At 36.0% G+C, this 22,035-nt stretch overlaps 1 protein-coding gene and 32 non-coding genes across 33 annotated transcripts; all 33 read left to right on the forward strand.

Annotated features, from left to right (window-relative positions):
- The first annotated feature begins 6,934 nt into the window (after nt 1–6,934).
- Nucleotides 6,935–8,598, forward strand: LOC11411705 (probable RNA-dependent RNA polymerase 5). The gene is made up of 3 exons (XM_024776268.2): nt 6,935–7,183; nt 7,295–7,439; nt 7,552–8,598. Exons 1-3 carry the CDS (start codon nt 7,016–7,018, stop codon nt 7,566–7,568), a joined length of 330 nt encoding a protein of 109 aa, XP_024632036.1. The 5' UTR covers nt 6,935–7,015; the 3' UTR covers nt 7,569–8,598.
- Nucleotides 8,599–11,797: 3,199 nt separating this feature from the next.
- LOC120578432 (5S ribosomal RNA) lies at nt 11,798–11,916 on the forward strand. The gene has a single exon (XR_005644247.1). It is a non-coding gene; the product is annotated as a 5S ribosomal RNA (ribosomal RNA).
- Nucleotides 11,917–12,116: 200 nt separating this feature from the next.
- LOC120578718 (5S ribosomal RNA) lies at nt 12,117–12,239 on the forward strand. The gene has a single exon (XR_005644532.1). It is a non-coding gene; the product is annotated as a 5S ribosomal RNA (ribosomal RNA).
- A 200-nt stretch (nt 12,240–12,439) lies between these two features.
- LOC120578894 (5S ribosomal RNA) lies at nt 12,440–12,558 on the forward strand. Its single transcript, XR_005644700.1, has one exon. It is a non-coding gene; the product is annotated as a 5S ribosomal RNA (ribosomal RNA).
- Nucleotides 12,559–12,758: 200 nt separating this feature from the next.
- LOC120578679 (5S ribosomal RNA) lies at nt 12,759–12,879 on the forward strand. The gene has a single exon (XR_005644493.1). It is a non-coding gene; the product is annotated as a 5S ribosomal RNA (ribosomal RNA).
- Nucleotides 12,880–13,079: 200 nt separating this feature from the next.
- On the forward strand, nt 13,080–13,198 carry LOC120579006 (5S ribosomal RNA). Its single transcript, XR_005644811.1, has one exon. It is a non-coding gene; the product is annotated as a 5S ribosomal RNA (ribosomal RNA).
- Nucleotides 13,199–13,398: 200 nt separating this feature from the next.
- LOC120578719 (5S ribosomal RNA) lies at nt 13,399–13,521 on the forward strand. The gene has a single exon (XR_005644533.1). It is a non-coding gene; the product is annotated as a 5S ribosomal RNA (ribosomal RNA).
- A 200-nt stretch (nt 13,522–13,721) lies between these two features.
- LOC120579119 (5S ribosomal RNA) lies at nt 13,722–13,840 on the forward strand. Its single transcript, XR_005644922.1, has one exon. It is a non-coding gene; the product is annotated as a 5S ribosomal RNA (ribosomal RNA).
- A 200-nt stretch (nt 13,841–14,040) lies between these two features.
- Nucleotides 14,041–14,159, forward strand: LOC120579230 (5S ribosomal RNA). The gene has a single exon (XR_005645033.1). It is a non-coding gene; the product is annotated as a 5S ribosomal RNA (ribosomal RNA).
- Nucleotides 14,160–14,359: 200 nt separating this feature from the next.
- On the forward strand, nt 14,360–14,482 carry LOC120578720 (5S ribosomal RNA). The gene has a single exon (XR_005644534.1). It is a non-coding gene; the product is annotated as a 5S ribosomal RNA (ribosomal RNA).
- A 200-nt stretch (nt 14,483–14,682) lies between these two features.
- LOC120578488 (5S ribosomal RNA) lies at nt 14,683–14,801 on the forward strand. Its single transcript, XR_005644303.1, has one exon. It is a non-coding gene; the product is annotated as a 5S ribosomal RNA (ribosomal RNA).
- Nucleotides 14,802–15,001: 200 nt separating this feature from the next.
- Nucleotides 15,002–15,120, forward strand: LOC120578599 (5S ribosomal RNA). The gene has a single exon (XR_005644414.1). It is a non-coding gene; the product is annotated as a 5S ribosomal RNA (ribosomal RNA).
- A 200-nt stretch (nt 15,121–15,320) lies between these two features.
- LOC120578694 (5S ribosomal RNA) lies at nt 15,321–15,442 on the forward strand. Its single transcript, XR_005644508.1, has one exon. It is a non-coding gene; the product is annotated as a 5S ribosomal RNA (ribosomal RNA).
- A 200-nt stretch (nt 15,443–15,642) lies between these two features.
- Nucleotides 15,643–15,761, forward strand: LOC120578710 (5S ribosomal RNA). Its single transcript, XR_005644524.1, has one exon. It is a non-coding gene; the product is annotated as a 5S ribosomal RNA (ribosomal RNA).
- A 200-nt stretch (nt 15,762–15,961) lies between these two features.
- LOC120578714 (5S ribosomal RNA) lies at nt 15,962–16,084 on the forward strand. Its single transcript, XR_005644528.1, has one exon. It is a non-coding gene; the product is annotated as a 5S ribosomal RNA (ribosomal RNA).
- A 200-nt stretch (nt 16,085–16,284) lies between these two features.
- On the forward strand, nt 16,285–16,403 carry LOC120578776 (5S ribosomal RNA). Its single transcript, XR_005644587.1, has one exon. It is a non-coding gene; the product is annotated as a 5S ribosomal RNA (ribosomal RNA).
- A 200-nt stretch (nt 16,404–16,603) lies between these two features.
- On the forward strand, nt 16,604–16,722 carry LOC120578669 (5S ribosomal RNA). Its single transcript, XR_005644483.1, has one exon. It is a non-coding gene; the product is annotated as a 5S ribosomal RNA (ribosomal RNA).
- A 200-nt stretch (nt 16,723–16,922) lies between these two features.
- Nucleotides 16,923–17,041, forward strand: LOC120578833 (5S ribosomal RNA). The gene has a single exon (XR_005644639.1). It is a non-coding gene; the product is annotated as a 5S ribosomal RNA (ribosomal RNA).
- A 200-nt stretch (nt 17,042–17,241) lies between these two features.
- LOC120578844 (5S ribosomal RNA) lies at nt 17,242–17,360 on the forward strand. Its single transcript, XR_005644650.1, has one exon. It is a non-coding gene; the product is annotated as a 5S ribosomal RNA (ribosomal RNA).
- A 200-nt stretch (nt 17,361–17,560) lies between these two features.
- On the forward strand, nt 17,561–17,679 carry LOC120578855 (5S ribosomal RNA). Its single transcript, XR_005644661.1, has one exon. It is a non-coding gene; the product is annotated as a 5S ribosomal RNA (ribosomal RNA).
- A 199-nt stretch (nt 17,680–17,878) lies between these two features.
- On the forward strand, nt 17,879–17,997 carry LOC120578866 (5S ribosomal RNA). Its single transcript, XR_005644672.1, has one exon. It is a non-coding gene; the product is annotated as a 5S ribosomal RNA (ribosomal RNA).
- Nucleotides 17,998–18,197: 200 nt separating this feature from the next.
- LOC120578660 (5S ribosomal RNA) lies at nt 18,198–18,317 on the forward strand. Its single transcript, XR_005644474.1, has one exon. It is a non-coding gene; the product is annotated as a 5S ribosomal RNA (ribosomal RNA).
- Nucleotides 18,318–18,517: 200 nt separating this feature from the next.
- LOC120578877 (5S ribosomal RNA) lies at nt 18,518–18,636 on the forward strand. The gene has a single exon (XR_005644683.1). It is a non-coding gene; the product is annotated as a 5S ribosomal RNA (ribosomal RNA).
- Nucleotides 18,637–18,836: 200 nt separating this feature from the next.
- On the forward strand, nt 18,837–18,955 carry LOC120578888 (5S ribosomal RNA). The gene has a single exon (XR_005644694.1). It is a non-coding gene; the product is annotated as a 5S ribosomal RNA (ribosomal RNA).
- A 200-nt stretch (nt 18,956–19,155) lies between these two features.
- On the forward strand, nt 19,156–19,274 carry LOC120578900 (5S ribosomal RNA). Its single transcript, XR_005644706.1, has one exon. It is a non-coding gene; the product is annotated as a 5S ribosomal RNA (ribosomal RNA).
- Nucleotides 19,275–19,474: 200 nt separating this feature from the next.
- LOC120578721 (5S ribosomal RNA) lies at nt 19,475–19,597 on the forward strand. The gene has a single exon (XR_005644535.1). It is a non-coding gene; the product is annotated as a 5S ribosomal RNA (ribosomal RNA).
- A 200-nt stretch (nt 19,598–19,797) lies between these two features.
- On the forward strand, nt 19,798–19,918 carry LOC120578681 (5S ribosomal RNA). Its single transcript, XR_005644495.1, has one exon. It is a non-coding gene; the product is annotated as a 5S ribosomal RNA (ribosomal RNA).
- Nucleotides 19,919–20,117: 199 nt separating this feature from the next.
- LOC120578722 (5S ribosomal RNA) lies at nt 20,118–20,235 on the forward strand. Its single transcript, XR_005644536.1, has one exon. It is a non-coding gene; the product is annotated as a 5S ribosomal RNA (ribosomal RNA).
- Nucleotides 20,236–20,435: 200 nt separating this feature from the next.
- On the forward strand, nt 20,436–20,558 carry LOC120578707 (5S ribosomal RNA). The gene has a single exon (XR_005644521.1). It is a non-coding gene; the product is annotated as a 5S ribosomal RNA (ribosomal RNA).
- Nucleotides 20,559–20,758: 200 nt separating this feature from the next.
- LOC120578708 (5S ribosomal RNA) lies at nt 20,759–20,881 on the forward strand. The gene has a single exon (XR_005644522.1). It is a non-coding gene; the product is annotated as a 5S ribosomal RNA (ribosomal RNA).
- Nucleotides 20,882–21,081: 200 nt separating this feature from the next.
- Nucleotides 21,082–21,204, forward strand: LOC120578709 (5S ribosomal RNA). The gene has a single exon (XR_005644523.1). It is a non-coding gene; the product is annotated as a 5S ribosomal RNA (ribosomal RNA).
- Nucleotides 21,205–21,404: 200 nt separating this feature from the next.
- Nucleotides 21,405–21,527, forward strand: LOC120578726 (5S ribosomal RNA). Its single transcript, XR_005644540.1, has one exon. It is a non-coding gene; the product is annotated as a 5S ribosomal RNA (ribosomal RNA).
- A 200-nt stretch (nt 21,528–21,727) lies between these two features.
- Nucleotides 21,728–21,849, forward strand: LOC120578696 (5S ribosomal RNA). The gene has a single exon (XR_005644510.1). It is a non-coding gene; the product is annotated as a 5S ribosomal RNA (ribosomal RNA).
- Nucleotides 21,850–22,035: the final 186 nt, after the last annotated feature.

Genomic DNA, 22,035 nt, shown 5'->3' on the forward strand with positions numbered 1-22,035 from the left:
AAACTTTTCTATCTTATAAACCTTTAGTCCAATCATTATCTAAAGTTGATTGAATTCATAACTCCCTGTCGGAACGATACTCTTTTATACTACTTCGGTAAGACCGTACACTTGCGGTTTTATCTCATCAAGAAGAAGAACATAAATAAAATAACAAGAAATTAAAAGAAGAACTTTTATTAAGAGAAAACAATTGTCACTATTGAATTCCAAGAACAAAAGATGATTCTACAAGCTAGAAGGCTGCTCTATTTATAGACTAACATTGACTTGAGCCCTAAGATATAAATCACTAAAGTGTGCACAAGAAACCATGGGCTCTAGGTCAGAAATACTAAAATAGGCAGCTTGTCGAAGAAGCAAAAGCAGCAAAAGGACAATAAGGGGCACGCCATGCTTATATTTTGGTGAAGGATCTTCAAACTTTATGCACAATATATTTTTGTATAAGATCTTCATATTTTTGGCACAAATCAGCTCCAAATCTCCATTCTTTTGCTCCAAGACTCAATCTTTTAAATATTTGTTCCTGAAATAAAATAACTTGAATTGAAGTAAAATAGCTCTAAAAAAGGAAATAAAAATATATTAAATCTAAATAAAATAGATTCAAATATTATATTAAAATCACTAATTATTGACTCATCAAATTCCCCCATACTTGAATCTTTGCTTGTCCTCAAGAAAAAGGCATAAATATAGCAGCATAAACAAATTTAACATAGGACAACATAATTAAAAACTTTTGTCTCCTCCAAGGCTTCATTTCAAGTGTACACTAATCAACTTCAAGCATTTCTTATGAACCTATTCAACCCAACAAGTCTCAAAAGTGAGTATTGTAACATCTCAGACTGCTTTCAGCATTGTCGACTGACCCCACAAACCAACACGAGTCTTTTCAGCGTGTTTTGTCCTCACTCGCACACTTACCGGGAAACTTCCCGGTAGGTCACCCATCCCAAAATTGCTCCAAGTCAAGCACGCTTAACTGTGGAGTTCTTATGAAATGAGCTATCGAAAAGAAGATGCATCTTGTTGATATAGGTAGTACCCAACAATTCTTATAAGCCTTCCTTCAACCATGCAGTCCCATACCTGCACGACCTCAGGAACCCTCTCATTCCGGTGTGATTCAGTTCCTCTAGAAGCTGTCAGGAGCCGCTCATTGTCGTGCCTTGTGCACCGGCGACCACTCCTCGCCCTCGTCAGCCTTGGGTGTTACAAGTATGTGTGTGTGTGTGTAGTCCAACCCTTTTCTTGCTCCTGTATAAGATATATTAAGAGGAAACAGGTTCTAGCCTTAACACTAAATTAACCGAGAAAAGTTCTTTCTTCATTTCATATAAGAGAGATGGGAATTATTCAGATCATTTGACATTTATATAACTTGGGAAACTGCATAAATTAAGGTCAAGAGACACCACCTTCACGTAGGAAGTTAGGTAGGGCAGCTCCTGCCCCTAGAGTTAGTGATGCCCCCTATGTAGAGCTGCAAGATTTAAGTTTAAGAGATACCATCTTCACGTAGGAAGTAAGGTAGGGAAGCTCATACCCCCTAGTGTCATGATGCCCCCTAAGTATGTATTAGTTCTATACCCTTTCAGAAGGAATTACGGAAGCTACTTTTAGTTATTAGAGAAACAACACCTTCACGTGGGAGGTTAGTGAGGCCTACTCCTGTCCCCCAGAGTTAATGATGTTCCCTTATAGATATATTTGCTTCCGCCCCTCTTAGATTTGATCTTTATTTCCCCACACTAACTTATACTACTTTTACTCTGAAAACTTTAAAGGGTTAATTTACCATTGAAGTTAGAACGTGCTCCTTCAAATACATACTCATACACTTACTCAAAAACTGCAACTTTGTGCTTTTCTCAAAGAGAATTTTCACAATAAGACAAGATGTGGGTATAGCAAGAACACTTAAAACACAAGAAATCACTTTAATGTACAAGAAACAACCATTTTAGAAGAGACAACAAAAAATTTATGTCATAATTTACAATTAAAACAAGCCGATTAGCATGCCTTTCACAACAAAACAAAAAAAAAATATCCAAGGGAGTTTGGAAACACTACGACACTTAACTTAACAAGACACTTTATTGGCTCCCCCCCATACCCGGGAGAAGCATTGTCCGCAATGATTTGAAAAAGAAGAAAAGAAGAAGAGAAGAGAAAGGAATAAAAGAGAAGAGAATATAAGAGTAGAGTAAAGGAAGAGGAAAGCTCACAATTTATTGAGGTCCATAAGGGGGACCTTGCAGATGAAGGTGTTGCATCATGTTCCAGAGCATTTGGTTGTTTTCCTCAGTCATGCGATTGCCCCTTTGGACATCATTCCGCAGCCCGTCCATTTCAACACCTTGTATTTGTTGCTCGGTGCTTATTCTTTGAACTTTGGTTTGCATCCATTCCCACTGTTCATCATTAAAGTGCCCACCGGCTTCTTGTTCATGGTGCAAGTGTGCACCTACCTCCTCTTCATCACCACCATCATCATGTACATGTGAGTTAGTGCCAACATAAAGAAAATTTTCCACCACCTCCAGATTAGTTATGTCCGGATTAGGTAGAATAATCAAACAATTAGCCCTATTGACCTTCCACTCATATTGGTAATTGTGAGTTGGGCCATGAGTTCTAAGAAAGGACATAGTGGTGAGGGTATCTAAGTCTAAACTATTGTTCCCCTCTATCCTATTGATCCCTTTACTCACACTTACTCCAAACTTCCTAGCAATGAAGGTGATGATACCACCTACCATCATATCACCTTTATCATCTGGTTTCTTTTTAGCAATTGAAGCAAGATAATCAAGCAAATGATAACAAGTGTTGATAGGGTGGTCTCTAGTAGGGGTTATGGGTTTCGGGTTATCTCTAGTACGGGTTATGGGTTTCTAGTATCCACAGTAGGGGTTATGTCTAGTAGGGGTTATCCACAGTATGGGTTATGGGTTATATCAGGTTTATCACACAGTAGGGGTTATGTCTAGTATAACCCCTACAGTATACATAATTTTTGGAAGAAAAAAAAAATCAACCCCTTGTAGAAACCCATAACCCCAAATGTGGATAACCCCTAGTAGACAAAACCCCTACTTTGGATAACCCCTACTTGCACCGAGCACTTGGAAAATTTGCAAAACTGGACATTAGACCAAAGAATTAAAACTCGTCTAGAAGATACCGGTTTTTCACATTTCAACGAACTTGCAAAATGTCAACATGATAACCAGCTTATGGAATGTGTGGTATCCAATTTCAATTCAGAGAGATGTAGATTTGAATTTAATGTTATAAAATTAGTTTTTGCACATTACAGGCAAGCCTGTCACTGGGATCAATGGTGACATGACTTTTTGGTCCGAACAATGTTTTGGACAAGATATGACCTTTAAAAAAATGCAATTCGAGGAGCCATCAAGCTATCTGTTCTTAGAGAAAAATTTATGGAAGTTCCACCAAATGCATCTGAAGTTGAACTAGATCGACATGCTAGAGCATATGCTCTTTATGTTCTATGTTCGTCCTTATTCAGTAGTTCTTCTAAGGGGGATGTTGATACTCTCCATCTTCCATTGCTTTATCATGTTGAAGAAATAAAAGATTATGCCTGGGGTGCTGCTGCTTTTGCACACCTATATTGTTCTATGAAAAAAATTAAAGAAGAGGGTGTAAAGCATTTGAAAGGGATTGCATTGTCCCTGCAGGTAAGTTATTTTATATTTCCATTCTCCAATTAAAAAAGTATTTCCTTTTAACAATTGAGAAATAATTGTCACTTTATTTTGTTGTGATATGATGGGTTTTTGTATTCCTACATCTGACAAAGATCAAGGACTTGCTCATGTTCTCAAGTCTGAATTTCGCAAATAAACAACTTCCGTTGATAAATGATTGGTCACGTCATTTAGAACAGTTTATCTTGAACACACTGAAAGAGGTAGATTATTTCGATTTAATTAACACAATGACTGCTAAAAAGGTAAGCCTTGTAACTTGACAAGACCAGTATATTTATTTGAAGTTTTTGCTTTAATCAATTTAGCTATTGAAAATTGTGTTGCATTTGTAGGTTAACTACAATCCATATGATAATATTAAATTCCCGGCCTTACTTTCGAGTTTGAAAGAAGGGTTTGTTGCAAATCAAAACAAATTACATTAATCAAGCAAACAACTTAGAATCATCACCATGATGAGGAGTTCTTTAAATAAGAGGGTCATGTATAATTCCACTGGTTATAACCCCTATTAGATATAACCCCTACTGTGGATAACCCCCATAGACCCGAAAATAAGAAACATTTTCATCAATGTTATAATATGACATGAAAGTTTTCAACAAAGATGTTTGCAATTCCACTGGTTTATTGGGCATAAGCCTTAGGAGTCTCAACAAAGAACTACCCTTATCATTATTATAAATTATATCGTTGATTTTGGTTTTAAGCGGTTCATCTAATTCTGACCATAATGTGTTCAAAGTTGTCAATTTAGAAGTTCATTTTGCTTCCATTTCCTGCATTCATATAGTCACATATAATATTAATTTAACACCAAGCATGCCGTATGGAGTTACTATCTTATACAAACTCAATACTGTCTTATACAACCTCTGAAAGTGTGTAAATAAACGGAGAAATGAAATTATTTGGATCAATGGAAGGAAAGGAAAACAGAAATGAAGTTATTTGGATTAATGGAAGGAAAGGAAAACAGTAATGATGACAATGCAGTAAGGTAAAAACCATGGGGACTGTAAAGATCATGCACTGGTCAGTAGGAAGAAATATTTGCATAATGTTTTGATACAAATAAAGAACATTATTTGCTGCAAAGATCATGCACTGGTCAGTAGGATTTTAATCAAAACACTATACAACCACATAGCAACTCCAATTCGAAATTTACATTTTCCAAAAAAAATTAATCAACAATAGGTCACTATAACCTCTCTTCGCACAATAGGTCATTACAACGTCTAAAATTAATATCATTACAATTCAGTTAAACATCAAACCAATACACATTCAAGCATCCAATGGGCACTTTAATTCTAAGACATAACCATAGCATCACAAGCACTAGGATAGTAGCACTTTAATACTAGATACCATACTATTCAAAAAGAAATACTAAAATACCTTAAACATTACTCAAAATTTCATGTATTCATAATATGAAATAAAAGGGATAGCAAAATCGAAAATGAATAATACCAATTATATACAACTAGTACAAGTTATTGTTATAGTATTTATAGTCCGCTTTGGCCGCTTTCCACTTCTGACATGTGCCGACGCGGCCTGGTGCGGTGGTCCTGATTTTTCCACTACGCTCCGCTGTAGCGGCTGGCGCGGCCGCTTTTGACAACAGAGGATAGTAGTAGCACATTTTTAAGTCATTCCATAAACATTCAAAAATAAAACCATAACTAACTTTCAGACTAACTACCCTTAACAGACCCTGTTCTAACAAATCCTATCAAACTAACCTAAACCCTAATTGTAACAAAACTCCTACAAGCTTCTAAACCTCTAACTAATCCCTAACAGTCCTCAATAATAACAAACCTTCCCATAATTTATTTAACTAACCGTCACCCACCAAAACAAACCAACCGATTCCTAACTTCCCAAATCCCATAACAGTCTGCTTCTAACTATTTTAACGGAATCAAATTTAGTTAACTTTCCTAACATAACTAGTTGTTTTCCCTAACTACTCTAACGGAATCAAATTCATGTCCCGATTTTCTTATACAATAATTTCCAATTAAGAATTAAAACATAGAAGGAATGAGAAATTAGAGAATGAATTGGCTTACCATAGAGTGAGTGAGAACCGAGAGAGAGAGAGAGAGAGAGAGAGAGAGAGAGAGAGAGAGAGAGAGAGAGAGAGAGAGAGAGAGAGAGAGAGAGAGAGAGAGAGAGAGGAGAGAGAGAGAGAGAGAGAGAGAGAGAGAGAGAGAGAGAGAGAGAGAGAGAGAGAGAGAGAGAGAGAGAGAGAGAGAGAGAGAGAGAGAGAGTTGAATTCAAACAGTTTCTGAAGAATAAAAGGTTTGAAACAAGGGAAGGAAATAGTCAAATAATGACGAGTGAGAAGCGTGGGGAAGAAGAGAGGAAGAAGAGAGAGTACGGTTGTGGTTTTGTAAATGGGGGGAAGAGATAGAAAATTTGAATTTTAAGGGGTGTATTGGATTGAGAATTGGGTGTATTCAATTGAGATTTTAAAGGATTTTAAAAGACTTTTTTGTTTTAAAAAAGTCTTTCGGTATTCTCAATCAAGACTTGTACAAGGTCTTGCAGTTGTAAAGTTGTGGTAATACGGACCATATAATTAAAATGCGATTATTTTATTATAATTAAGGAAAATAATAAAATCTGGAATAGTAATAATAATATAACACAATATTTACCATAACGAACCGTACGGTTCTTATGGTCAGCGTATCACCACGAGGTGTTACAGCTTTCTAATTTTTCTATTGTTACTCCTCTATTTTCTTTTACTTCATTTACTTCTTATGGAAATATATCAGCATTTCTTTTACTTCTTTTCTATCGGTAGAAGTTACCTTCAAAACTGTCTATTTTGAAGGTCTGCCGTTTTTTATAGATTTTATTGTATATTATTCATGTATTCGTTAGTCCGATATGAAAATAAGGTTTATTTTGTTATCAAATATTCTTTGGAGTAACGATGGATGTCATTATTTGAACAAATATCACAGTCATACATTGATTAAAAAATATTAAAATTTCATGTCTTCTTTTGTTAAAAAAAATTAATATATGCATGGTACTTTTATTAACTCTTTCACATTATTACCCTTTTAAAACAAAAAATGAAAATCTCTTTCATTATTAATTATTAAATCTCTTTCTTTTGTTTTTTTTATTAAATCCTTGTTTTTTTTCTTTCTTTCAGAAACCGCTCTCCTCTCCTGCCCCTGCGTCGTCGCTCTCCTCTCTCAGTCAGTCAGCCATCTCCTCTCTTTATGGTTAAAATTTTGCCCAGGCTCACTGAAGATCCTGGCTCCGTTCAATCTCGAAGAACCATCACCATGAACATGAGCCAGTTCGACGGTAACGCAACATTCACCGGCGGCGGATTCATGCCTTCTCAGACCACTCAGGGTGCCAACTCTCCCTTCACTCCCTCCAAGGTTCTTATTATCTTAACTTACCAATTAGATGCTAGGATTTAGGGTTTTGATTTTCTTTCTTCCTAATTTATAGGTTTAGGATTTTGATTTTCTTTTCTGGTTAAATTATAGGGTTTAAATAGATCATATTTATCTAAATATTTGATCGCATTGCTGAGTTATGGAGGAGTTCCAAATGAATTCTTCACGGATGTACTTAAAAGAAATTTAGAAGATGTTGACCATATCTATACCAAAAAGTGTACTGCCCTCAGAGGTAGTTTTATTACATACTTTTAATCAACAAATACTAATATGTCCATTGATCATTTTAAGATAAGCTGTTGGTTATTGAGACTTGAATTTAATTGTTCTGGTGCCTTAAATAGGTCGGAATCCACCGTAACAGTGGTTTTCAATTGTTGATGCACTTGCAGCTTCTGTCAACCATGGTGAGATGGATGGATTCAATGCAGCAGCAATGATTTTATGTGGGATCCCTCTTGATGAACCATTTCTACGGTATCACTTGACTAAACTTGTAAAAGTGGAAAAGAAAAAGCTTAGTCAAGGGAAACTATACTTGGAAGATTGTTTCTACATCTCTCTCTTCCCCCCATTTACAAAACCACAACCGTACTCTCTCTTCTTCCTCTCTTCTTCCCCACGCTTCTCACTCGTCATTATTTGACTATTTCCTTCCCTTGTTTCAAACCTTTTATTCTTCAGAAACTGTTTGAATTCAACTCTCTCTCTCTCTCTCTCGGTTCTCACTCACTCTATGGTAAGCCAATTCATTCCCCAATTTCTCATTCCTTCTATGTTTTAATTGTTAATTGGAAATTATTGTATAAGAAAATAGGGACATGAATTTGATTCCGTTAGAGTAGTTAGGGAAAACAACTAGTTATGTTAGGAAAGTTAACTAAATTTGATTCCGTTAAAATAGTTAGAAGCAGACTGTTATGGGATTTGGGAAGTTAGGAATCGGTTGGTTTGTTTTGGTGGGTGACAGTTAGTTAAAAAAATTATGGGAAGGTTTGTTATTATTGAGGACTGTTACGAATTAGTTAGAGGTTTAGAAGCTTGTAGGAATTTTGTTACAATTAGGGTTTAGGTTAGTTTGATAGGATTTGTTAGAACAGGGTCTGTTAAGGGTAGTTAGTCTGAAAATTAGTTCTGGTTTTATTTTTGAATGTTTATGGAATGACTTAAAAATGTGCTACTACTATCCTCTGTTGTCAAAAGCGGCTGCGCCAGCCGCTATAGCGGAACCAGACCGCGTCGGCACATGTCAGAAGTGGAAAGCGGCCAAAGCGGACCTATAAATAGTATAACAATAACTTGTACTAGTTGTATATAATTGGTATTAGCCATTTTCGATTTTGCTATCCTTTTTATTTCATATTATGAATACATCATGAAATTTTGAGTAATGTTTAAGGTATTTTAGTATTTCTTTTTGAATAGTATGGTATCTAGTATTAAAGTGCTACTATCCTAGTGCTTGTGATGCTATGGTTATGTCTTGGAATTAAAGTGTCCATTGGATGCTTGAATGTGTATTAGTTTGATGTTTAACTGTAATGATATTAATTTTAGACGTTGTAATGACCTATTGTGCGAAGAGAGGTTATAGTGACCTATTGTTGATTAATTATTTTTGGAAAATGTAAATTTCGAATTGGAGTTGCTATGTGGTTGTATAGTGTTTTGATTAAAATCCTACTGACCAGTGCATGATCTTTGCAGCAAATAATGTTCTTTATTTGTATCAAAACATTATGCAAATATTTCTTCCTACTGACAGTGCATGATCTTTACAGTCCCCATGGTTTTTACCTTACTGCATTGTCATCATTACTGTTTTCCTTTCCTTCCATTAATCCAAATAACTTCATTTCTGTTTTCCTTTCCTTCCATTGATCCAAATAACTTCATTTCTCCGTTTATTTACACACTTTCAGAGTTTGTATAAGACATTATTGAGTTTGTATAAGATAGTAACTCCATACGGCATGCTTGGTGTTAAATTAATATTATATGTGACTATAAGAATGCAGGAAATGGAAGCAAAAGGAACTTCTAAATTGACAACTTTGCACACATTATGGTCAGAATTAGATGAACCGCTTAAAACCAAAATCAACGATATAATTGATAATAATGATAAGGGTAGTTCTTTGTTGAGACTCCTAAGGCTTATCCCCACAAAACCAGTGGAATTGCAAACATCTTTGTTGAAAACTTTCATGTCATATTATAACATTGATGAAAATGTTTCTTATTTTCGGGTCTGTGGGGGTTATCCACAGTAGGGGTTATATCTAGTAGGGGTTATAACTAGTGGAATTATACATGACCCTCTTATTTTAAAGAACTCCTCATCATGGTGGTGATTCTAAGCTGTTTGCTTGATGAATGTAATTTGTTAAGGTTGATTTGCAACAAACCCTTCTTTCCAACTCGAAAGTAAGGCCGAGAATTTAATATTATCATATGGATTGTAGTTAACCTACAAATGCAACACAATTTTCAATAGCTAAATTGATTAAAGCAAAAACTTCAAATAAAATATACTGGTCTTGTCAAGTTACAAGGCTTACCTTTTTAGCAGTCATTGTGTTAATTAAATCGAAATAATCTACCTATTTCCGTGTGTTCAAGGTAAACTGTTCTAAATGACTGACCAATCATTTATCAACGGAAGTGGTATATTTGTGAAATTCAGACTTGATAACATGAGCAAGTCCTTGATCTTTGTCAGATGTAGGAATACAAAGACCTATCATATCACAACAAAATAAAGTGACCGTTATTTCTCAATTGTTAAAAGGAAATACTTTTTTAATTGGAGAATGGAAATATAAAATAACTTACCTGCAGGGACAATGCAATCCCGTTCAGCTGTTTTACACCATCTTCTTTAATTTTTTTCATAGAACAATATAGGTGTGCAAGAGCAGCAGCACCCCAAGCATAATCTTTTATTTCTTCAACATGATAAATCAATGGAAGATGGAGAGTATCAACATCCCCCTTAGAAGAACTACTGAATAAGGACGAACCTAGAACATAAAGAGCATATGCTCTAGCATGTCGATCTAGTTCAACTTCAGATGCATTTGGTGGAACTTCCATAAATTTTTCTCTAAGAACAGATAGCTTGATGGCTCCTCGAATTGCATTTTTTTTTAAAGGTCAAATCTTGTCCAAAAATTGTTCGGACCAGAAAGTCATGTCACCATCGATCCCAGTGACATGCTTGTCTGTAATGTGCAAGCCTGTAATGTTTAGCACATCTTTCAATTCAAAAACTAATTTTATAACACCAAATTCAAATCCACATCTCTCTGAATTGAAATGGGACACCACACATTCCATAAGCTGGTTATTGAGCATTATTTAAATCCACATCTCTCTGAATTGAAATTGGATACCACGTCTCTCTAAATTGATAGCTCCTACTCATTGGGTTTGGCTTTCTTTATTATTGAGCATTATTCAGAAAGATATGGATTTGAAATTGGTGTTATAAAATTAGTTTTTTGATTGAAAGATGTGCTAAACATTATAGGCTTGCACATTACAGGCAAGCCTGTCACTAGGATCGATGGTGACATGACTTTTTGGTCCGAAGAATGTTTTGGACATGATTTGACCTTTAAAAAAAGTGAAATTCGAGGAGCCATCAAGCTATCTGTTCTTGGAGAAAAATTTATGGAAGTTCCACCAAATGCATCTGAAGTTGAACTAGATCGACATGCTAGAGCATATGCTCTTTATGTTCTAGGTTCGTCCTTATTCAGTAGTTCTTCTAAGGGGGATGTTGATACTCTCCATCTTCCATTGCTTTATCATGTTGAAGAAATAAAAGATTATGCCTGGGGTGCTGCTGCTCTTCCACACCTTTATTGTTCTATGAAAAAAATTAAAGAAGAGGGTGTAAAGCATCTGAACGGGATTGCATTGTCCCTGCAGGTAAGTTATTTTATATTTCCATTCTCCAATTAAAAAAGTATTTCTTTTTAACCATTGAGAAATAATTTTCACTTTATTTTGTTGTGATATGATTGGTCTTTGTATTCCTACATCTGACAACGATCAAGGACTTGCTCATGTTATCAAGTCTAAATTTCGCAAATAAACAACTTCCGTTGATAAATGATTGGTCACGTCATTTAGAACAGTTTACCTTGAAAACACTGAAAGATATAGATTATTTCGATTTAATTAACACAATGACTGCTAAAAAGGTAAGCCTTGTAACTTGACAAGACCAGTATATTTATTTGAAGTTTTTGCTTTAATCAATTTAGCAATTGAAAATTGTGTTGCATTTGTAGGTTAACTACAATCCATATGATAATATTAAATTCCCGGCTATACTTTCGAGTTGGAAAGAAGGGTTTGTTGCAAATAAACCTTAACAATAAATTAGATTGTATTTCGTGTTCTTTTTGTTAATTAGCGTAATTTTACGTCGTTTTTGAAAAATAAACTTCGATTGTATTTCATTTTTTCCGTTAATTTACGCTACCTAACACTCTATTAGTTAATTAATTAGCGTAGTTTGACGTCTTTTTTGAAAAATAAATTAGAAATGCATATATACAATTACAACGCTTTACTCTCAGGTGCGATCATACCAGCACTAATGCACCGGATCCCATCAGAACTCCGCAGTTAAGCGTGCTTGGGCGAGAGTAGTACTAGGATGGGTGACCTCCTGGGAAGTCCTTGTGTTGCACCTCTTTTTGCCAAAATTTCGTGTTCTTTTTGTTAATTAGCGTAATTTTACGTCGTTTTTGAAAAATAAACTTCGATTGTATTTCATTTTTTCCGTTAATTTACGCTACCTAACACTCTATTAGTTAATTAATTAGCGTAGTTTGACGTCTTTTTTGAAAAATAAATTAGAAATGCATATATACAATTACAACGCTTTACTCTCAGGTGCGATCATACCAGCACTAATGCACCGGATCCCATCAGAACTCCGCAGTTAAGCGTGCTTGGGCGAGAGTAGTACTAGGTAGGATGGGTGACCTCCTGGGAAGTCCTTGTGTTGCACCTCTTTTTGCCAAAATTTCGTGTTCTTTTTGTTAATTAGCGTAATTTTACGTCGTTTTTGAAAAATAAACTTCGATTGTATTTCATTTTTTCCGTTAATTTACGCTACCTAACACTCTATTAGTTAATTAATTAGCGTAGTTTGACGTCTTTTTTGAAAAATAAATTAGAAATGCATATATACAATTACAACGCTTTACTCTCAGGTGCGATCATACCAGCACTAATGCACCGGATCCCATCAGAACTCCGCAGTTAAGCGTGCTTGGGCGAGAGTAGTACTAGGATGGGTGACCTCCTGGGAAGTCCTTGTGTTGCACCTCTTTTTGCCAAAATTTCGTGTTCTTTTTGTTAATTAGCGTAATTTTACGTCGTTTTTGAAAAATAAACTTCGATTGTATTTCATTTTTTCCGTTAATTTACGCTACCTAACACTCTATTAGTTAATTAATTAGCGTAGTTTGACGTCTTTTTTGAAAAATAAATTAGAAATGCATATATACAATTACAACGCTTTACTCTCAGGTGCGATCATACCAGCACTAATGCACCGGATCCCATCAGAACTCCGCAGTTAAGCGTGCTTGGGCGAGAGAGTAGTACTAGGATGGGTGACCTCCTGGGAAGTCCTTGTGTTGCACCTCTTTTTGCCAAAATTTCGTGTTCTTTTTGTTAATTAGCGTAATTTTACGTCGTTTTTGAAAAATAAACTTCGATTGTATTTCATTTTTTCCGTTAATTTACGCTACCTAACACTCTATTAGTTAATTAATTAGCGTAGTTTGACGTCTTTTTTGAAAAATAAATTAGAAATGCATATATACAATTACAACGCTTTACTCTCAGGTGCGATCATACCAGCACTAATGCACCGGATCCCATCAGAACTCCGCAGTTAAGCGTGCTTGGGCGAGAGTAGTACTAGGATGGGTGACCTCCTGGGAAGTCCTTGTGTTGCACCTCTTTTTGCCAAAATTTCGTGTTCTTTTTGTTAATTAGCGTAATTTTACGTCGTTTTTGAAAAATAAACTTCGATTGTATTTCATTTTTTCCGTTAGATTACGCTACCTAACACTCTATTAGTTAATTAATTAGCGTAGTTTGACGTCTTTTTTGAAAAATAAATTAGAAATGCATATATACAATTACAACGCTTTACTCTCAGGTGCGATCATACCAGCACTAATGCACCGGATCCCATCAGAACTCCGCAGTTAAGCGTGCTTGGGCGAGAGTAGTACTAGGTAGGATGGGTGACCTCCTGGGAAGTCCTTGTGTTGCACCTCTTTTTGCCAAAATTTCGTGTTCTTTTTGTTAATTAGCGTAATTTTACGTCGTTTTTGAAAAATAAACTTCGATTGTATTTCATTTTTTCCGTTAATTTACGCTACCTAACACTCTATTAGTTAATTAATTAGCGTAGTTTGACGTCTTTTTTGAAAAATAAATTAGAAATGCATATATACAATTACAACGCTTTACTCTCAGGTGCGATCATACCAGCACTAATGCACCGGATCCCATCAGAACTCCGCAGTTAAGCGTGCTTGGGCGAGAGTAGTACTAGGATGGGTGACCTCCTGGGAAGTCCTTGTGTTGCACCTCTTTTTGCCAAAATTTCGTGTTCTTTTTGTTAATTAGCGTAATTTTACGTCGTTTTTGAAAAATAAACTTCGATTGTATTTCATTTTTTCCGTTAATTTACGCTACCTAACACTCTATTAGTTAATTAATTAGCGTAGTTTGACGTCTTTTTTGAAAAATAAATTAGAAATGCATATATACAATTACAACGCTTTACTCTCAGGTGCGATCATACCAGCACTAATGCACCGGATCCCATCAGAACTCCGCAGTTAAGCGTGCTTGGGCGAGAGTAGTACTAGGATGGGTGACCTCCTGGGAAGTCCTTGTGTTGCACCTCTTTTTGCCAAAATTTCGTGTTCTTTTTGTTAATTAGCGTAATTTTACGTCGTTTTTGAAAAATAAACTTCGATTGTATTTCATTTTTTCCGTTAATTTACGCTACCTAACACTCTATTAGTTAATTAATTAGCGTAGTTTGACGTCTTTTTTGAAAAATAAATTAGAAATGCATATATACAATTACAACGCTTTACTCTCAGGTGCGATCATACCAGCACTAATGCACCGGATCCCATCAGAACTCCGCAGTTAAGCGTGCTTGGGCGAGAGTAGTACTAGGTAGGATGGGTGACCTCCTGGGAAGTCCTTGTGTTGCACCTCTTTTTGCCAAAATTTCGTGTTCTTTTTGTTAATTAGCGTAATTTTACGTCGTTTTTGAAAAATAAACTTCGATTGTATTTCATTTTTTCCGTTAATTTACGCTACCTAACACTCTATTAGTTAATTAATTAGCGTAGTTTGACGTCTTTTTTGAAAAATAAATTAGAAATGCATATATACAATTACAACGCTTTACTCTCAGGTGCGATCATACCAGCACTAATGCACCGGATCCCATCAGAACTCCGCAGTTAAGCGTGCTTGGGCGAGAGTAGTACTAGGATGGGTGACCTCCTGGGAAGTCCTTGTGTTGCACCTCTTTTTGCCAAAATTTCGTGTTCTTTTTGTTAATTAGCGTAATTTTACGTCGTTTTTGAAAAATAAACTTCGATTGTATTTCATTTTTTCCGTTAATTTACGCTACCTAACACTCTATTAGTTAATTAATTAGCGTAGTTTGACGTCTTTTTTGAAAAATAAATTAGAAATGCATATATACAATTACAACGCTTTACTCTCAGGTGCGATCATACCAGCACTAATGCACCGGATCCCATCAGAACTCCGCAGTTAAGCGTGCTTGGGCGAGAGTAGTACTAGGATGGGTGACCTCCTGGGAAGTCCTTGTGTTGCACCTCTTTTTGCCAAAATTTCGTGTTCTTTTTGTTAATTAGCGTAATTTTACGTCGTTTTTGAAAAATAAACTTCGATTGTATTTCATTTTTTCCGTTAATTTACGCTACCTAACACTCTATTAGTTAATTAATTAGCGTAGTTTGACGTCTTTTTTGAAAAATAAATTAGAAATGCATATATACAATTACAACGCTTTACTCTCAGGTGCGATCATACCAGCACTAATGCACCGGATCCCATCAGAACTCCGCAGTTAAGCGTGCTTGGCGGGCGAGAGTAGTACTAGGATGGGTGACCTCCTGGGAAGTCCTTGTGTTGCACCTCTTTTTGCCAAAATTTCGTGTTCTTTTTGTTAATTAGCGTAATTTTACGTCGTTTTTGAAAAATAAACTTCGATTGTATTTCATTTTTTCCGTTAATTTACGCTACCTAACACTCTATTAGTTAATTAATTAGCGTAGTTTGACGTCTTTTTTGAAAAATAAATTAGAAATGCATATATACAATTACAACGCTTTACTCTCAGGTGCGATCATACCAGCACTAATGCACCGGATCCCATCAGAACTCCGCAGTTAAGCGTGCTTGGGCGAGAGTAGTACTAGGATGGGTGACCTCCTGGGAAGTCCTTGTGTTGCACCTCTTTTTGCCAAAATTTCGTGTTCTTTTTGTTAATTAGCGTAATTTTACGTCGTTTTTGAAAAATAAACTTCGATTGTATTTCATTTTTTCCGTTAATTTACGCTACCTAACACTCTATTAGTTAATTAATTAGCGTAGTTTGACGTCTTTTTTGAAAAATAAATTAGAAATGCATATATACAATTACAACGCTTTACTCTCAGGTGCGATCATACCAGCACTAATGCACCGGATCCCATCAGAACTCCGCAGTTAAGCGTGCTTGGGCGGCCGAGAGTAGTACTAGGATGGGTGACCTCCTGGGAAGTCCTTGTGTTGCACCTCTTTTTGCCAAAATTTCGTGTTCTTTTTGTTAATTAGCGTAATTTTACGTCGTTTTTGAAAAATAAACTTCGATTGTATTTCATTTTTTCCGTTAATTTACGCTACCTAACACTCTATTAGTTAATTAATTAGCGTAGTTTGACGTCTTTTTTGAAAAATAAATTAGAAATGCATATATACAATTACAACGCTTTACTCTCAGGTGCGATCATACCAGCACTAATGCACCGGATCCCATCAGAACTCCGCAGTTAAGCGTGCTTGGGCGAGAGTAGTACTAGGATGGGTGACCTCCTGGGAAGTCCTTGTGTTGCACCTCTTTTTGCCAAAATTTCGTGTTCTTTTTGTTAATTAGCGTAATTTTACGTCGTTTTTGAAAAATAAACTTCGATTGTATTTCATTTTTTCCGTTAATTTACGCTACCTAACACTCTATTAGTTAATTAATTAGCGTAGTTTGACGTCTTTTTTGAAAAATAAATTAGAAATGCATATATACAATTACAACGCTTTACTCTCAGGTGCGATCATACCAGCACTAATGCACCGGATCCCATCAGAACTCCGCAGTTAAGCGTGCTTGGACGAGAGTAATACTAGGATGGGTGACCTCCTGGGAAGTCCTTGTGTTGCACCTCTTTTTGCCAAAATTTCGTGTTCTTTTTGTTAATTAGCGTAATTTTACGTCGTTTTTGAAAAATAAACTTCGATTGTATTTCATTTTTTCCGTTAATTTACGCTACCTAACACTCTATTAGTTAATTAATTAGCGTAGTTTGACGTCTTTTTTGAAAAATAAATTAGAAATGCATATATACAATTACAACGCTTTACTCTCAGGTGCGATCATACCAGCACTAATGCACCGGATCCCATCAGAACTCCGCAGTTAAGCGTGCTTGGGCGAGAGTAGTACTAGGATGGGTGACCTCCTGGGAAGTCCTTGTGTTGCACCTCTTTTTGCCAAAATTTCGTGTTCTTTTTGTTAATTAGCGTAATTTTACGTCGTTTTTGAAAAATAAACTTCGATTGTATTTCATTTTTTCCGTTAATTTACGCTACCTAACACTCTATTAGTTAATTAATTAGCGTAGTTTGACGTCTTTTTTGAAAAATAAATTAGAAATGCATATATACAATTACAACGCTTTACTCTCAGGTGCGATCATACCAGCACTAATGCACCGGATCCCATCAGAACTCCGCAGTTAAGCGTGCTTGGGCGAGAGTAGTACTAGGATGGGTGACCTCCTGGGAAGTCCTTGTGTTGCACCTCTTTTTGCCAAAATTTCGTGTTCTTTTTGTTAATTAGCGTAATTTTACGTCGTTTTTGAAAAATAAACTTCGATTGTATTTCATTTTTTCCGTTAATTTACGCTACCTAACACTCTATTAGTTAATTAATTAGCGTAGTTTGACGTCTTTTTTGAAAAATAAATTAGAAATGCATATATACAATTACAACGCTTTACTCTCAGGTGCGATCATACCAGCACTAATGCACCGGATCCCATCAGAACTCCGCAGTTAAGCGTGCTTGGGCGAGAGTAGTACTAGGATGGGTGACCTCCTGGGAAGTCCTTGTGTTGCACCTCTTTTTGCCAAAATTTCGTGTTCTTTTTGTTAATTAGCGTAATTTTACGTCGTTTTTGAAAAATAAACTTCGATTGTATTTCATTTTTTCCGTTAATTTACGCTACCTAACACTCTATTAGTTAATTAATTAGCGTAGTTTGACGTCTTTTTTAAAAATAAATTAGAAATGCATATATACAATTACAACGCTTTACTCTCAGGTGCGATCATACCAGCACTAATGCACCGGATCCCATCAGAACTCCGCAGTTAAGCGTGCTTGGGCGAGAGTAGTACTAGGATGGGTGACCTCCTGGGAAGTCCTTGTGTTGCACCTCTTTTTGCCAAAATTTCGTGTTCTTTTTGTTAATTAGCGTAATTTTACGTCGTTTTTGAAAAATAAACTTCGATTGTATTTCATTTTTTCCGTTAATTTACGCTACCTAACACTCTATTAGTTAATTAATTAGCGTAGTTTGACGTCTTTTTTGAAAAATAAATTAGAAATGCATATATACAATTACAACGCTTTACTCTCAGGTGCGATCATACCAGCACTAATGCACCGGATCCCATCAGAACTCCGCAGTTAAGCGTGCTTGGGGCGAGAGTAGTACTAGGATGGGTGACCTCCTGGGAAGTCCTTGTGTTGCACCTCTTTTTGCCAAAATTTCGTGTTCTTTTTGTTAATTAGCGTAATTTTACGTCGTTTTTGAAAAATAAACTTCGATTGTATTTCATTTTTTCCGTTAATTTACGCTACCTAACACTCTATTAGTTAATTAATTAGCGTAGTTTGACGTCTTTTTTGAAAAATAAATTAGAAATGCATATATACAATTACAACGCTTTACTCTCAGGTGCGATCATACCAGCACTAATGCACCGGATCCCATCAGAACTCCGCAGTTAAGCGTGCTTGGGCGAGAGTAGTACTAGGATGGGTGACCTCCTGGGAAGTCCTTGTGTTGCACCTCTTTTTGCCAAAATTTCGTGTTCTTTTTGTTAATTAGCGTAATTTTACGTCGTTTTTGAAAAATAAACTTCGATTGTATTTCATTTTTTCCGTTAATTTACGCTACCTAACACTCTATTAGTTAATTAATTAGCGTAGTTTGACGTCTTTTTTGAAAAATAAATTAGAAATGCATATATACAATTACAACGCTTTACTCTCAGGTGCGATCATACCAGCACTAATGCACCGGATCCCATCAGAACTCCGCAGTTAAGCGTGCTTGGGCGAGAGTAGTACTAGGATGGGTGACCTCCTGGGAAGTCCTTGTGTTGCACCTCTTTTTGCCAAAATTTCGTGTTCTTTTTGTTAATTAGCGTAATTTTACGTCGTTTTTGAAAAATAAACTTCGATTGTATTTCATTTTTTCCGTTAATTTACGCTACCTAACACTCTATTAGTTAATTAATTAGCGTAGTTTGACGTCTTTTTTGAAAAATAAATTAGAAATGCATATATACAATTACAACGCTTTACTCTCAGGTGCGATCATACCAGCACTAATGCACCGGATCCCATCAGAACTCCGCAGTTAAGCGTGCTTGGGCGAGAGTAGTACTAGGATGGGTGACCTCCTGGGAAGTCCTTGTGTTGCACCTCTTTTTGCCAAAATTTCGTGTTCTTTTTGTTAATTAGCGTAATTTTACGTCGTTTTTGAAAAATAAACTTCGATTGTATTTCATTTTTTCCGTTAATTTACGCTACCTAACACTCTATTAGTTAATTAATTAGCGTAGTTTGACGTCTTTTTTGAAAAATAAATTAGAAATGCATATATACAATTACAACGCTTTACTCTCAGGTGCGATCATACCAGCACTAATGCACCGGATCCCATCAGAACTCCGCAGTTAAGCGTGCTTGGGCGAGAGTAGTACTAGGTAGGATGGGTGACCTCCTGGGAAGTCCTTGTGTTGCACCTCTTTTTGCCAAAATTTCGTGTTCTTTTTGTTAATTAGCGTAATTTTACGTCGTTTTTGAAAAATAAACTTCGATTGTATTTCATTTTTTCCGTTAATTTACGCTACCTAACACTCTATTAGTTAATTAATTAGCGTAGTTTGACGTCTTTTTTGAAAAATAAATTAGAAATGCATATATACAATTACAACGCTTTACTCTCAGGTGCGATCATACCAGCACTAATGCACCGGATCCCATCAGAACTCCGCAGTTAAGCGTGCTTGGCGGCGAGAGTAGTACTAGGATGGGTGACCTCCTGGGAAGTCCTTGTGTTGCACCTCTTTTTGCCAAAATTTCTGTTCTTTTTGTTAATTAGCGTAATTTTACGTCGTTTTTGAAAAATAAACTTCGATTGTATTTCATTTTTTCCGTTAATTTACGCTACCTAACACTCTATTAGTTAATTAATTAGCGTAGTTTGACGTCTTTTTTGAAAAATAAATTAAAAATGCATATATACAATTACAACGCTTTACTCTCAGGTGCGATCATACCAGCACTAATGCACCGGATCCCATCAGAACTCCGCAGTTAAGCGCGCTTGGGCGAGAGTAGTACTAGGATGGGTGACCTCCTGGGAAGTCCTTGTTTGCACCTCTTTTTGCCAAAATTTCTTGTTCTTTTTGTTAATTAGCGTAATTTTACGTCGTTTTTGAAAAATAAACTTCGATTGTATTTCATTTTTTCCGTTAATTTACGCTACCTAACACTCTATTAGTTAATTAATTAGCGTAGTTTGACGTCTTTTTTGAAAAATAAATTAGAAATGCATATATACAATTACAACGCTTTACTCTCAGGTGCGATCATACCAGCACTAATGCACCGGATCCCATCAGAACTCCGCAGTTAAGCGTGCTTGGGCGAGAGTAGTACTAGGATGGATGGGTGACCTCCTGGGAAGTCCTTGTGTTGCACCTCTTTTTGCCAAAATTTCGTGTTCTTTTTGTTAATTAGCGTAATTTTACGTCGTTTTTGAAAAATAAACTTCGATTGTATTTCATTTTTTCCGTTAATTTACGCTACCTAACACTCTATTAGTTAATTAATTAGCGTAGTTTGACGTCTTTTTTGAAAAATAAATTAGAAATGCATATATACAATTACAACGCTTTACTCTCAGGTGCGATCATACCAGCACTAATGCACCGGATCCCATCAGAACTCCGCAGTTAAGCGTGCTTGGGCGAGAGTAGTACTAGGATGGATGGGTGACCTCCTGGGAAGTCCTTGTGTTGCACCTCTTTTTGCCAAAATTTCGTGTTCTTTTTGTTAATTAGCGTAATTTTACGTCGTTTTTGAAAAATAAACTTCGATTGTATTTCATTTTTTCCGTTAATTTACGCTACCTAACACTCTATTAGTTAATTAATTAGCGTAGTTTGACGTCTTTTTTGAAAAATAAATTAGAAATGCATATATACAATTACAACGCTTTACTCTCAGGTGCGATCATACCAGCACTAATGCACCGGATCCCATCAGAACTCCGCAGTTAAGCGTGCTTGGGCGAGAGTAGTACTAGGATGGATGGGTGACCTCCTGGGAAGTCCTTGTGTTGCACCTCTTTTTGCCAAAATTTCGTGTTCTTTTTGTTAATTAGCGTAATTTTACGTCGTTTTTGAAAAATAAACTTCGATTGTATTTCATTTTTTCCGTTAATTTACGCTACCTAACACTCTATTAGTTAATTAATTAGCGTAGTTTGACGTCTTTTTTGAAAAATAAATTAGAAATGCATATATACAATTACAACGCTTTACTCTCAGGTGCGATCATACCAGCACTAATGCACCGGATCCCATCAGAACTCCGCAGTTAAGCGTGCTTGGGCGAGAGTAGTACTAGGATGGATGGGTGACCTCCAGGGAAGTCCTTGTGTTGCACCTCTTTTTGCCAAAATTTCGTGTTCTTTTTGTTAATTAGCGTAATTTTACGTCGTTTTTGAAAAATAAACTTCGATTGTATTTCATTTTTTCCGTTAATTTACGCTACCTAACACTCTATTAGTTAATTAATTAGCGTAGTTTGACGTCTTTTTTGAAAAATAAATTAGAAATGCATATATACAATTACAACGCTTTACTCTCAGGTGCGATCATACCAGCACTAATGCACCGGATCCCATCAGAACTCCGCAGTTAAGCGTGCTTGGGCGAGAGTAGTACTAGGAGGATGGGTGACCTCCTGGGAAGTCCTTGTGTTGCACCTCTTTTTGCCAAAATTTCGTGTTCTTTTTGTTAATTAGCGTAATTTTACGTCGTTTTTGAAAAATAAACTTCGATTGTATTTCATTTTTTCCGTTAATTTACGCTACCTAACACTCTATTAGTTAATTAATTAGCGTAGTTTGACGTCTTTTTTGAAAAATAAATTAGAAATGCATATATACAATTAC

Source organism: Medicago truncatula, chromosome 2 (genome assembly GCF_003473485.1).
Source record: "Medicago truncatula cultivar Jemalong A17 chromosome 2, MtrunA17r5.0-ANR, whole genome shotgun sequence".
NCBI lineage: Eukaryota > Viridiplantae > Streptophyta > Magnoliopsida > Fabales > Fabaceae > Medicago > Medicago truncatula.